The sequence below is a fragment of the Pipistrellus hanaki genome, assembly GCF_964339955.1.
Source record: "Pipistrellus hanaki genome assembly, chromosome: 7".
Classification (NCBI taxonomy): domain Eukaryota; kingdom Metazoa; phylum Chordata; class Mammalia; order Chiroptera; family Vespertilionidae; genus Pipistrellus; species Pipistrellus hanaki.
In genome coordinates, this window is record NC_140509.1 from 17955918 (window position 1) to 17970564 (window position 14647).

At 42.4% G+C, this 14647-nt stretch overlaps 1 protein-coding gene across 6 annotated transcripts in view; it reads left to right on the top strand.

Moving 5' to 3' along the window:
• The first annotated feature begins 11950 nt into the window (after positions 1 to 11950).
• TFAP2B (transcription factor AP-2 beta) overlaps positions 11951 to 14647 on the top strand; it is a 29732-nt gene continuing 27035 nt past the window's right edge. For all 6 annotated transcript variants that reach the window (XM_084890595.1, XM_084890594.1, XM_084890597.1 and 3 more), the window contains exon 1: positions 11951 to 12339. In XM_084890595.1, the coding sequence (XP_084746721.1) occupies positions 12259 to 12339 (81 nt within the window). In that variant the 5' untranslated portion in view covers positions 11951 to 12258. The remainder of the gene's footprint in view (positions 12340 to 14647) is intronic.

A 14647-nucleotide genomic window follows, 5' to 3' on the forward strand; every position in this document is an offset into this window, starting at 1 on the left:
GAATGCTTAGAGTGAGACTTTATTGCACAAAGTCAACACTGGCAGAATATGGAAGAAATGAAAAGTCTGAAGAAATCACAAATGTTGAAGAGGATGTAGAGAAAAAAAACAACCCTCATTCACTGCTGGTGGGAATGTAAACTAGTATAACCACTATGGAAAGCAGTATGGAGGTTCCTCAAAAAATTCAAAATAGCATTACAATATGACCCAGCAATCCCTTTTCTGGGTATCTACCCCAAATATGTGAAAAAGCTTATTCCTAAATATCTATGTACCCTTAAGTTCTTTGTAGCATTATTTATGGTGGCCAAGACATGAAAAAATTCTTTGAGAATGATTGGATAAAGAAGATGTGGCCCTGGCCAGTGTGGCTCAGCTGTTAGGCATAGTCCCATGCACCAAGAGATCACAGGTTTGATTTCTGGTCAGGGCACTTGCCCAGTCTGTGGGCTCAATCCCCTCTGGGGAGTATGCAAGAGGCAGACAATCAATATTTCTCTCTCTCTCTCTCATCTATAAAAACCATTTTTAAAAAAAGATGTGGTACATATATACAATGGAACACTACTAAACCATAAGAATGAAATACTGTCATTTACTACAACATGGGTAGATTTTGAGAATATCATGCTAAATAAAATCAAACCAGAAAGGACAAGAACAATATGACTTCACTCATGTGTAGGATATAAAACAAAGAGCAAGAAATTAACAACAAAACAAAGTCTTACACAGACAACAGTATCAGGATTATCAAGTGAATATATGGTGACAAAAGGAGATTAGACTTGGGGTGAGAAACACACAACTGTAATATACAGTCAATGTATTATAGAATTGTACACTTGAAACTTATATAATGTTATTAACGAATGTCACCCTAATAAATATAATTTTTTAAAGTCTTGGATCTTACAGCCTGATAGGAAACATATAGACCCTCACACATACCTGTGCATTTCATATACCAATCATTAATCATGTTTTTTATTTAAAATAAAACAAAATTCCTAACCTAAAAAGTAAAATTTGTTAATAGTAGGATATCTAAACCCTAGAACATACTTGTGATGTTACTTAACACTTTAACTTAGAAACTAAAATTCCACTTAATATAGTTTCATACTCAAGATCACAAACTCTTCTCATCCTATATTCCATTTCCATTTCTAAGACAGTAGAATCTTACTAAGAAATCCTCTTCTCTGACTTATCTTTATATTTGCATAATACATTGAAAAAAAATGGGCTCTTACTAAATATTTATTGAAAGAATGAGCCCCACAAAAGTATCATATGGCTTCAGAAACTATAAATATGTCCTAAGTCAACTTCTCGTTTCAATTCCTTAGAAGCTTTCATATAGTCTTATGCTGGAAACTCCACATTTCATATATTAACCAAAATTCTGAAGAAAACTGGCAAAACAAAGATGATTAAAAGCTGACTGTTGTCCTGGCTGGTTTGGCTCAGTAAAAGAGCGTCTGAGGACTGAAGGGTGGGTCTTGGGTTTGATTCGGGTCAAGGGCCCATGCCCAGGTTGCAGGCTCATTCCCCAGTAGGGGGCATACAAGACACAGCAGATCAATGATTCTCTCTTACCATTGGTATTTCTACCTCTCTCACTCTTTCCATTCCTCTCTGAAATCAATAAAATATATTTTTTTAAAAGAAAAGAGCCAAAATCGGTTTGGCTCAGGTTCAATTCCAGTCAAAGGCACGTACCTTGGTTGCAAGCACATCCCTGGTGGGGGTGTGTGCAGGAGGCAGCTGATCAATGTTTCTCTCTCATCAATATTTCTAACTATCTCTCTTCCTTCCTCTCTTTAAAAAAAATCAATAAAATATATTTTTTAAAAAGGAAAAGATTTAGAAATTGCTTTTTTGTTCATTGTGCACTTATTCAATTGCCAAAAAAATTTTTTTGTTGTTGTTTTAAAATTATTTATTTAACATACCTTTCTGTGAGTTGCACTGACACAGTATTACAGTTGTATATGGAACAAAAATATTTGTTTATACAAAAGAACCCAGAAATAAAAGTTATTATTTACTGTAGAGTGACAAATCTCTAGCTAATAGTTTAAAGATTTTTGAAACTTGCTCCAAGGAAATCTGGCTTGGGGTGTGATCATTGGATATATCTTCTGCAAAGGATTTATTTATTTTAGAAATCAAACAAATGCCCCTCAAAAATGATTGCAAATGAAAGCCTAAAAGGCCCTTCACCCATACCCTAAATAAATAAATGTTCTTTTTATTCATTCTATAAAGCCACTCACAGAAATCCTATTAAATATGGGGAAAAGTGATAATGACAGAAGCAAAACAATCAGAAACTGGCAGACCAATAAGGTTATTGAGTATAATTACTGTGTGATGTTATTTCTACTAATAGAAATCAGATAGTATATGCAGTACATGAAGATACGGACTCAGTAATTGCACAATTCCCCAAACAGATAATACCTAACACAGATGCAGAAATAATGGGGTCTCACATCTCAATGCCAGTCCTTTACTATTACAAACCTGCTAACCTCAAAATGGTGCTGCAAAGGACCTCCTGCCCAAGCATTACCCCACTCCAGACAGAGGCCTCCCAGGCTCTGCCAGCATCCTGCAAGACCTCAATCAAAGCTGCCCTGTCCAGTCCTTCACATTTTTAGAAAATTATTTTCTCACACTGAGTTAAATCAGCCTCCTAATCACTTCTCTCTGATGATCTTTATCCTCTATCTTTAAAGCAGGGGCGGGGGACCTTTATTCTGCCAAGCACCATTTGGATATTTACATATAACATCATTTGTGGCTTGTACAAAATTATCAACTTAAACATGAGCTTGCTATTGATATATTTGGTCAAACATTGAATTAACTCAACCCTAATGCCTTTGCAGGACTAGACCAAATAATTTCTTGGGCTTTACATGGCCCTTGGGCCAGAAGTCCCCACCCCTGCTTTCGAGGGAAAGAGAATGTTTTTAGCTAAAATGATTTGATTGAATTTGGGCTCACCGCTTTGCTCTATGCAGGCAATATAGCAGTGAATAAGACATGCTAATTTTTTCCCTCTAGTCTGTCTTCCCCAAGATTAATCCCAGATAGTAGAAGACAGAGTTCACATCCCCAAGTTATCTCTGTTCTAGGATAACTATCCCAGTTTTCTCAACCCTTTCTCCCTTGACGTGGCTTCTAGGACTTGCTTTAATCCTGTCACTGTCTTTTAGAGACCTTTTGGGTTATCAGGGACAGTTTAAGTAGGCCACCCAATTGAACACAATGCCAGAAATCCAATCTGACTGTGGGATTGCAACTTAACTGGACCTGAACATACAATCCTTACTAATGCAACCTAGGATTTCAGTCACAATCTGCATTTATCAATCTCAACAAGTTGCTGTGTATGATGCTGATGTGACTATTGTGTTCCAGAAACAATAAGAACCCTGAGCAGTGGAAAACTGTAGGTATTTTTAGGTCTTTCTCTGCCAGTCTGGAATCCTCCCTTCTACAGTTATGTTTTTGTTGCTTTTATTGTTGTTAAATTAGATTTGGGGATTTATTCCAGAGTATTAGCCTGTCAAAATATTTTTGAATCTTCATTCTGTAATCCACTGTAGTGACTATTCCCCACCAATGTCTAGCACCTGAAAAATAATGAACACATCTTTTAATTCTTCTTTGTAGTCACCATTTTTTTTTAATATTAGAAAGAAAAATAAGACTAAGAACAAGGTTCCATGGTAAACTATGAAAGCAATTGACTCAAATTTGTTTTTATTAACAATCAATTTATTGGGGGGAAGGAGAAATTATTCAAATAGCTGCAAATCTGTGGTGGTAACAGTAGATTCAATATACTGAGTATTTCCTTATGCTGGAGGCAATGGGTTATTATCATATGTATTTTCTCCTCATTATGAACACCCCCATGTAATGACTATTGCTGTGTACATATTTCATATAATAAATATGTCTCATATATGGAAATATGTTTCAAACTAGAGGCCTGGTGCATAAAATTTGTGCACTGGGAGGGGTGTGTTCCTCAGTACTGCCTACACCCACTCCAACCTGGGACCCCTTGGGGGATGTCCAACTGCCCTCTCTTGCAGGCCTGGTGCCTCCCAATTGCCCTCACCCCGTAACTACTCCCATGCCAGCCTGATTGATGCCTAACTGTTCCCCTGCCAGCCATCTTGTGGTGGCCATAGTGACCACATGGGGGTGGCCATCTTGTGCAAGAGCATGATGGTCAATTTGCATATTACCTTTTTATTATATAGGATGCTTCATATAAGGAAATTGAGGTTCAGGGAGGTTCAGTAATTTCCCAAATGTCCAGGAAAGTAAGTGGCAGATCTGGAATTCACACCCATCTGTCCACTCCAAAGCTCTTGTCCTTAGTCACAAGGCAGACTGCCCCCAAATGTTATCACTCAACAAGGAGCCGGAGAGACATTTTTGAAGTGTCTTCATGATCTGCAGGGACTTTGTGTCCCCTGCCTAGTAAATCCATAACAAAAAGAAAGGAGAACACGGGTGGTCTGTTCTTCCTGAGTCCAGACTGGTGTCCAGGCATCTCCTCCTTCCCTCCCAGAGTGCAGGACTAAGTCCTTTGACAACCTACACTGTCATTGGATGGGTGGGTGCGGGTGGGGGGGAAGGAGAGAGAGAACAACAGCATGCTTCCTCATCTGTTGTTTCCAGTTCCCATCTTTCCCCGCTTTCTGAAAATGAAGTGTTTTCCAGCCTCTGCTAGTAGACATTTCTTCCTTTCACATACTTTATCAATAAAGTTACTGGCCATAATGACAAGATCAAAACTGCAAACCCTTTTACTGCAACAGGATGTCATTCTTCTAGACTTAGATGCTTGACTTCTTTAAACTGCCTATGAGGTACTAACTGTTAAAATGATATCCTCTTCTCTCAAGTTGTCTTCTTTTCTTTTCTTTGTTTGCTTTCTTCTAAGATGATATTCCTAAAAACTTTTTGTGTGTGATTAGCATTTACCAAAAGATCAGAGTCAATTCTCTTAAACTGCCCTCCCCACACACACACACACACACCCCGAGGGTCCCAGAGAGCTGAGATTTTGTGAGAACATGTTCAGAAAGGAAAGGAACACTTTGCCCTGGCCCGGGTGGCTCGGTTAGTGGGACCCTCATCCCTTATACCGAAAGGTAGCAGGTTCATTTCCTGGTCAGGGCCCACACCCAGACTGCGGGTTCACGGGGAAGAGGCAGCTGATGCAGCTGATAGATGATGTCTCTCTCTCTTTCTCTCTCTCTCTCTCTCTCTCCCTCTTTCATCAATCAAAAACAAATTAATTAAAAAAGCAACACCTCAGTTTTAAACTTTTCATTATTTTTTATTTGATGCTTTCATAAATCTCATCAAGTCCATTTATAAGGAAACGTCTTGGATATCAGCTAATAAATCAACCTCATTTTATAGATGAAAAGTGAGTCCTAGAAGGGCAAAAGGACTTGCCCAACATGACACAGCTGGTGAGAGAAATTAAAAGGGTCATAAAGTGAGTATCATTCTCTATTTTTACAAAATTCATAGATGTGAGTTTTAGGAAGTAGGTCCCATATAATGCTAATTTCTCCTGAATGCCCCTTGTACTTAAGAGATGCTTCAGCTCTGGTGCTATGCCTTGTATGTGTTTATTCATGCTTTAAAGGTTACATTTCTGCTCTACATCTTTTCCACGTCTTTATTTGCAAATTTTTCCTCACAGATGTGCATTGGTCTATTGGTTGCATTTTGAGACCAGATTGTTTAGTGTCCTCACCCTTTGAGATTGCTTCTTCTTAAAGCAATAACGTGGAAATGTCCACAAGGACGGAAACACCTGGCCTTCTGCATTAGTCACGCCAGGAGAGAAGCGCACCTCTCACGTTTTGTATGCTGAATAGCCACTGGTATTGGAAACAACTGTCCTGTGGCTGTTTGCATCACTTAACCAACACCCCCCACGGCCACCCCCCTCCAATCTTCCATTCCTTAACCTTTTTATCTCCAGGAAACAGATTTGAAAAATGTTCACTTGGCAATTGTATACCCCACGATTAAACAGAAAAACCTAAGGACATCAGAACACCCCAAATATGTGATAAAATTACTCCTGCTCCCCCCAAAAATCCAAGAGAAAGTAGGAGTATCCATAGTCACAATGATCTTCATTCTCACGGGTGATTTCAGCTTTTATAATGTCATTGATTGAATCCTATGGCTAAAGAAAGAAATGTGATTTCCTTTGCAGTGGTGGCCTCCATCTGTATGATCACGAAGAATCAATCTAGAGGTGCCCACCCTGGTTTAATTTTGTAAACTCTGATAAGGCAAACAGTTGCTCAGTTTCACACATTCAACAGTAATGTTTCCAAATGGATGATAAAAATACATAATCAAGATGTCCCCAAAATATGATGGAAAAACCTTGACCTTAGAAAGATGGGAGAAAAATAGAGTCAGGTCGTCACCATAAAAAGTGCAGCTGTCATGTCTTATTAATCAACTCAGGGGACAATCATGTTTCTGATGGGTAAGAGGTGGGGGTAGTGTCTGGGTATGTTGAAGAAGTCAGTGCTCCCTTTTCTCTCTTCCTTTGCCTGTTTATAAATCCAGGGAGGTGGAGGAGGGGGGAATAACTTTGGAAAAACTTAGTAGTCCCTAAATGCTGCCTTCTTTTTTCTAAAATATACTTTTATTGATATAGAAATATCTGGCCTACCTCCTGCATACCTCCTACTGGATGGAGCCCACAACCCAGGTATGTGCCTTAATCAGGAATCGAACTGGTGATCTCAGTGTATGGGACAACCCTCAACCAAATGAGCCACACCAGCAGGGTCAAAGACTGTCCTCTTAATTTCAGAGTGAAGGAAGGCAGACAGCATCCTGATGCTGTAAGGGAATTGCTGAGTGCACAGTGGGAAGACCTCAAATAGGATTCCCACCTCCACTTTCTAACCAGGATAATTTAGCAAGTTCCCTGACTGATGGAAGTCTTCACTTTGCTGACATCCAGCTCCAGTGTCTTGTGTCAAGGCTGAGAAATCAAATGGTTGTGCAAAGTGACAGTATCAAATAGTCCTTCACAAGCACTGTTTTATTGAATTCTCACAATCATGCCCAGCTCATAGCTCAGTACACTGAAGTTCATGCTATTAAGTGGCTTGCCCCATCCCTCCTGAGAATGAGAAGGATCAGGGTCCTATCTTGACACAATAACCCTATTTCTAAGTCTTGTTGATTTTTTTTATTTTTGGTTTTTTTTTATTTTTTTATTTTTATTTTTATATTTTGGCCATTCTATTATTTTTATATTTGGGGAAAATAAAAAAGGGAAATCCTGGTGAAGCATGTGATGTGTAAAGGAAATGGCAGTCCGTCAGGCAGTCTCAAAAGGAGACAGCTTTTGAAGCCTTACCTCATAGGAACAGGGGAAGGAAGTCTGAAAAATTTAGATAATTCATAATTATATTTTTATGTTTTATATTTTTAAAATTTTTATTTATTGTTTGAATCTTTAAAATATATATATATATATATATATATATATATATATATATATATATAGCGGAAACCAGTTTGGCTGAGTGGATAGAGCAACGGCCTGCGGACTGAAAGGTCCCAGGTTCGATTCTGATCAAGGGCATGTACCTTGGTTGCGGGCACATCCCCAGTACGGGGTGTGCAAGAGGCAGCTGATCGATGATTCTCTCTCATCGATGTTTCTAACTCTCTGTCCTTCTCTCTTCCTCTCTGTAAAAAATCAATAAAATATATTAAAAAAATAAAATAAATTTTATTGATTTTTTACAGAGAGGAAGAGAGAGTGATAGAGAGTTAGAAACATCAGTGAGAGAGAATCATTGATTAGCCACTTCCTGCACACCCCCCACTGGGGATGTGCCCGCAACCAAGGTACATGCCCTTGACAGGAATCGAACCTGGAATCTTTCAGTCCGCAGGCTGATGCTCTATCCACTGAGCCAAACCAGTTTCAGCCAATAAAATATATTTTAAATAATATATGTTTTTATTGATTTTAGAGAGAGAAGAAGTAAGAAGGATAGAGAGATAGAAACATTGATGAAAGAGTAACATCAGTCTCCTACCTCCTGCAAGCCCCCTGCTGGGGATTGAGCCTGCAACCCAACCTGGGCATGTGTCTGGATCAGGAATTGAACCCATGGCCTCTTGTGGTTCATAGGTGGAATGCTCAACCACTGAGGCACACTGGCTGGGCTTGAGGTTTTTTTCAAGTCCCCACAATTTAGGTCCTGACCTGGAATCAAACTGGCAACCATTTGGTGAATGGGATGACATTCCAACCAACTGACCTACACTGGCCAGGGATTTTCCAAATCTTTTATATATATATATAATTATTATTATTGATATTTTACAGAGAGGAAGGGACAGAGAGTTAGAAACATTGATCAGCTGCCTCCTGCACACCCCCCACTGAGGATGTGCCCTCAACCAATGTACATGCCCTTGATCGGAATCGAACCTGGGACCCTTGAGTCAGCAGGCCAACACTTTTTCCACTGAGCCAAACCGGTCAGGGCCTTCGAAATCTCTTTGCATTGACAGTTACAGCTCAATCTCAATAGTCAGGTATCAGCGTCAATGTGGCTTCCTCAACGAACTCCATCTAAATTGGCCCTTCCCTTCCAGTTATTCTTTTTCCAGAATTATATAATTTTTTTTTAGAAGAAATAAGAAATAAGACATGGCAGTGCTAATAGTTGACCTTGATTGAATGTAAGATACTTTTTGGTAACTTTTTGTTGTTATTTAAAACCTAGAACCAGGAACCGCCAGCAGAGGGCTCTATGCTAGTGCATTCGCTTTCCGTCGGTGTCTCTGACATTCATCGTAAAATATTCCCTCTATCGGAGGCTGAGAAAATGAAGGTATTATTAACTCTTCCTCCTGCTGTTATAAACGGACATAAATATAAGTGAAATTGAAAATACGAATATAACTGTCTAGGATTCTCCAGCACGCTTGGACCTAGGCGAGCCTGTGCGTGCCCTAAAAAAATAAAAATAAAAATAAAACAAAATACGGGAACAAAACAAGAAGACAAGAAAAAACAAAATGATGAAAATGCATATTAGCCTCTTAATTTCACTTCGAACTCAGAGTTTGTTTAGCCTATGCGTTTGCATTAATTGAGTTCTTGCGGGAATCTTTTCTTACGTTTCTTGATTGGAGGTTAAAGCGAAATATAACAGAAATACAACAGAAAGTTAAGGGCAAGAAAAGTTGGCTCAAATTAGGAAATTTTTCTCGGTAGAGATGGAGCTTCTATTTGTATACTTTTGAAGGCGTTTAAGTTTTTTAGATGCTGAAGCAATAGTTTCTAAAAGTAGTAGATGTAATAAGAATTCAATTTAAACGCTCTTAGCAATAACAGGTTTTCGAGAACCGAAAGAAATTGCTGTAGAAAAAAATCTATTATAGCAACCTGGCGTGGCGTGCTTGTACAAAATCCCGACAGAGGGCGCTGTTGCCCGCTCAATGACAGAGGCAGCTCCCTATGAAAGATTTCCCTTGCAATTTCTAAGATTTTTTGAATAATGTCCACGTTGAAAAATTGACTCGGTTTTAATTATTGTTCTGTATTTCTTTGGCTATCTCTTTATATGCGTGTATATATTTTTAAATTTATGCTTCATTCTTAATAAAACTAGGTTGGTTACTTTTCGTTTTCTTAAAGAATTTATATGCATTTTAACGAAATATTTCAAGACGTTTCTAATTTTAAAAACACCCACATGTTAGCATGTGCAAAATTTGAAATGATACACAAATAAGGCTATAAAGCAGTTATGCCAATGTATTTTAAAAATAGTTTTATATATGAAGTATCTCTCTCAGGTTTGTTTTTTTGGTTTAACCCTTAGAGCCTATTTATTTTAGGCAAATCAATGATATACCAAAAAAGAAATGGAGAGTCTATTGAAAGCATTTGAAAAAAAATTAAGATCTTCCCAAATGCTTTTCATTTTGGATAAGAATGATCTTTAGATTTAAAAAAAAAAGATAATGGAGGTATTGATTTGAAAGTGAGAAGACAATTATTCCCATTAATAAAACTGTGTCTAGAGAATCTGAATTTTCAAATCTATAATCTTTATCTTGCAAAATATTGATCTGGGACTGGTTGTAGGACTGGAAAGGGTGGAAAGGGAGGGTGAAACCTGTCTCCAGTCTCACTGCACATTAGGAAGAATGTCCAAACCAGCCCTGGGGGCCAAGAAAATAAATATTTGCTTATGTTTCTAGTGGACAATCTGAATAGATTTTGTATAACTTAAGGTGTTAGAATTAAAACAGAGGGAGGAAGGAAGGAGGGAAGGAAGGAAGGAAGGAAGGAAGGAAGGAAGGAAGGAAGGAAGGAAGGAAGGAAGGAAGGAAGGAAGGAAGGAAAAGCATAAAAATGAAAACTGGAAATTAAGATAGGGTTTCTTTCTAAAGTTCCTTTTGAAGCACCTTCTTTGTGTCTCTTTCATTTCACCTAGCATTTTAACAATTTCAGTTTAAAATCTGCCCAATTGTTCATTCTGCACTCTCTGAAGCATTCCCTTGGCTCTTACGGAGCCGGAGCCGGAGCCCGTGTCCGGAACCCTCTCCTCCGTGGCTGTCCCCGCTCCAGCGCGAGGCGGGCGGCAGTCCCGAGATTTACAGACAATTGCCCTTTGCAGATTCATTCTTATCAGGTTTAATAACTTCCACCCCAAATTGCCCTGGTCCCTCCTCATTCCCTCCTGCCATTTATTTTCTGCCTCGGGCGGAGATCCTCCACTGGACTTCCCTCCTGGCTGTGAGGATCCTCCTGCACCCTGAAAGGGAAAAGGGGGAAAATAGAGGGGGTGGGAAAGAGGGGGATGCGGTGAATAGTCACCTTGGGATGAGACCCAGAAACCCTGTGCCTTAGAAGGCTCCCGAGCTCCAGGGTTTGGGGAACTTCGTTGTTATCGTTGTTGTTTACGTTGTCCTTATTAAGAAAAAAATAAACACTACCAAACCACCTTACTGGGGGGAAAAAAAATACATCAAAACAAACAAAAACCCACAAACCCCAAAGTGTTTTTCAGATTGCCTTTAAAAAGAACACTCTCATCAATCCTTCCAAAAGCTTAGGCGACTATATTTTGATCCTCCCGTGTGGAAAACCACTTAAAAGTTAGTTATAGACAAACCGCCGTGAATCTAAAATGTTACTATGTCTCCTTTCGGCAAAGGAGGCTCCAGATCCACTCATGGGGTGTAAATGGGTGCATGTGCCTGTGTTGCTCCCCACATCTGAAATAATAATAATAATAATAATAATAATAATAATAATAATAAACTTCATAAAATGGAGACTGCGGCCAAGAAAAAGATGGCACACAGGATCTGTTGAAAATACATACAAACAAGCGGTAAAATAGCAAACAGTGCAGGCTCAGGTGCTCAGATAGTATCTAAGTTACCCACTGTGTCCATCAAAATGACCAAAAAACGTTAGCTATGGTCACTCTGGTGAGCTGCCTTTTTGTTCTATGGTGACAGAGGCACAGTTTTTATTTAAAAAAAAAAAAAAAAGTTATATAGCCATTCACACAGAGAGATCACCCTTAAAATCCCAAAATCCAGCCTTAAAAAATATACCCTCCTGCGGAACACATCCGAATGGGAGCTTTTGTGTTTAAAAATCTCACTCCCTTTTAAAATCTAGATAGAAAAATAGGGTGGAGGAAGGCGGTTGGCCCCCTGGTTTCTCATTAGGAATTTTAAAGTCTTTTCGTTCGTGGCCACCATGATTCATCATTTTCCACAGAGAGAGGCTTTTTAAAATGTGTATATTTCTATTAATCACACGCACCAACCCTCTTTTCCTCCTTTCCATGCATGGGGCAGCGCCTGTAGACCTAGGCGTGACCCAAGGGGTGCTTACATAACGAAATGTGGGGTATCTGGGTGTCAATCCGTGTTTGTGATCTTTTTTTATAATATATATATGTCTGCGGGTTGCATCTAACTCCTGAGTGTGTGTGTGTAATCATGTTTTCTCCCTCTGCTGAGGCTGGCTCCGTCCAGCCTATTGTCTGAGACAACAGATATAAGTTGCGATGGGAGAGGAGCGTCGGGTTTGGTGTGTAGCCCCCATTTCCAATTATAGATGGATCATTACAGACAGCGGAGCCCTGAGAAGCCAGACATCTGCTCCTCACATGAATGCACTCACCTCCTAGAGACCAGGCTGCCATCATGCTCTGGAAGCTCGTGGAGAATGTCAAGTACGAAGATATCTATGAGGTGAGCGGGCACCCCGGATGCATCTGAGGGTTTTGCAGATAGAGAATGTGAGCTTCTGGACACCCCAACTCATATATTTGTGTGGTTTGTTGTGTTTGCCTTTTTTTTTTTTTTTTTTTTTAAGCTGTTTTTCCTAGCAGATTTCCGGCCGGTTTTCTGAGCTTTCTCGAACTTTTAGAAAGGCTGGCTTGGGGAAGAGACTTCACTAATTCTGAGAAAGAAGTGGAAATCTGACTAGCGTAGAAGATTTCTCTCTCTCTCTTTTTTTTTTCTTTTCTTTTGCTTTCTCTCTTCCTCGCCTCCCCATCACCCCCCTTAGCCTGGGATGGGGAAGGTGGGCAGAGAAGACAGGCTGCTGGTTGGGAGTGAGGGCGAGGGTTAGGTTTTCGAGTCTCCTTGGACTCAGGCTTTATTTTTTTTTTTAATTTTTCAATAAATTTTCTGTAATCGACCACAAACGGGTCCAAATAGAGGATGGGAAATAGAAAGAGGGAGATAGATGGGTGCCGGTGGAGCACAAGCCAAGGAGTCATCGGTTATTTTTTTCCTCTTTTCTTGGGTTTTGTTTTTCCGGGGATCAGAGCGCCCCAGCCACCCCATGGTTGGGCATTTTTAGGGAATTTGCTGCCGCTGCCCGGTGCGCGGTCCTCTGGGCACCGAAGGACCGGAGGGGCCGCGCACGGGACGCGCTCTGGGTCTCGGGGCCGAGAACGCGGGGCGGCTCCCGGGCCGGCGGGCGGGCGGGGCGCGGGCCCGCGGCCGGAGCGGAAGGGAAGGCCGGCGGCAGCCCGCTGAGCCGGGTTCCCGAACGGGGTGGCCTCGGAGACCCCGAATTAGTGCTAGAGGAAGGGGGTTGGGGGGGACGAAGACTTCTCCCGCAGACGTCGGGGAGGAGGGAGAGAAAAGCCCGGGGAGAGGCGCCGGGCACAGCGGGCTGGGAACGGAGGTCGGCGCGGCGGGCCGCGGCGGGCGAGCGGAGGGAGGAGGAGGGGACCGGCCGGGCGGCGAGCGCGGGGCGCGGGGCCGGGAGAAGCGGTCGTGGTAGGACACCAGCCCCCGCCCCCTCCGCACCGCCACCACCGCCACCACCACCGCCACCACCACGGCCACCACCACCACCTCCTGTTGGGGGAGCTCAATCCGGTAGCTCCGGGGACTCGGGAACGCCGGCCCAGCCGCCTGCGGTGCCGGCCACCGGCGCTCCGAGCGGCCGAGCTCCGACGGCCGCCGCCGGCCCCGCGGGCCAGATAGGCTCGCCTGCCCGCCCGCAGGCAGAGCTCGCCCATTGCCCCCAGCTCTGCCCAGCCCCAATCCTAATTTTTTTGGGGGGGGTGGGGGAGAGAGAGAGAGAGAGAGAAAGAGAGAGAGAGAGAGAGAGAGAGAGAGAGAGAGAGAGAGAGAGAGAGAGAGAGAGAGAGAGAGAGAGAGAGAGAGAGAGATCTCTTCCTGCAAACGATGCAGGATGCTTGGGGCTTCCCTCTCCTCGTTGTGGTTCTGTGCGGACTGTAACGGGGAGCCCGGCCTCCGCTTCGGGGCGCTTGTTTCGGTTCGGCCTCCTGTTCTTTAGCGCGGGATGGGGGCAAAGTGGAAGGCGGTAGAACCCGCATCCAAAAGAACCGGTGAGCGGCCCCAGTGGGCATGGGCATGGCACGGGCGGCCGTGGGGCCCTGTGGACGGAGCCCTGGGATGGATGGGTATCTAGGAGGGCTTCAGGGGGCACGAAAACGTAAGCAGGGCATTTGATTGGGAAAAGTAAACAGGCTGAATGATAAAGGAGGGGGGGAGAGAAGAAAGAAAGAGGAAAAGGAAGGGTGGCGTGGAAGAGGGGAAGAGAATAAACGGGGAGGGGGAGAGAGAGAGAGAGAGAGAGAGAGAGAGAGAGAGAGAGAGAGAGAGAGAGAGAGAGAGAAAGGGAGGGAGAATATTGCAGGTATTCCCAGCTGCTCAATTCGGTGCTGAAAACATATACAGGAGAACCCACAGCCCGGTGCAAGGAGCCCGCTTAAGTCGGGAGGAAGGTTGAACTTTAACAGAAATGGCAGTCAAGCCAGTCGAACGGGTTCCTGAAATATCCGAAAAGGTTTTCTGTTGCCCCTGGCTTTGCCTGGAAAGGAGAGGTTTAGTGCACCCGAAGATTGATGGTGTGTGTTCTAAATGGAGGTAAAAATCACAGGCTTCACGTGTGAGCCTTAAAGAGGGGGACGGCTGCCCCAGCCCCCCTGACGCCTCTGTCCTCCAAATACACATAAGCATCATCGCCCATGCTCGGCGGACGTCCGCACACATCCCTGCAAACAGCGGGGCCCGA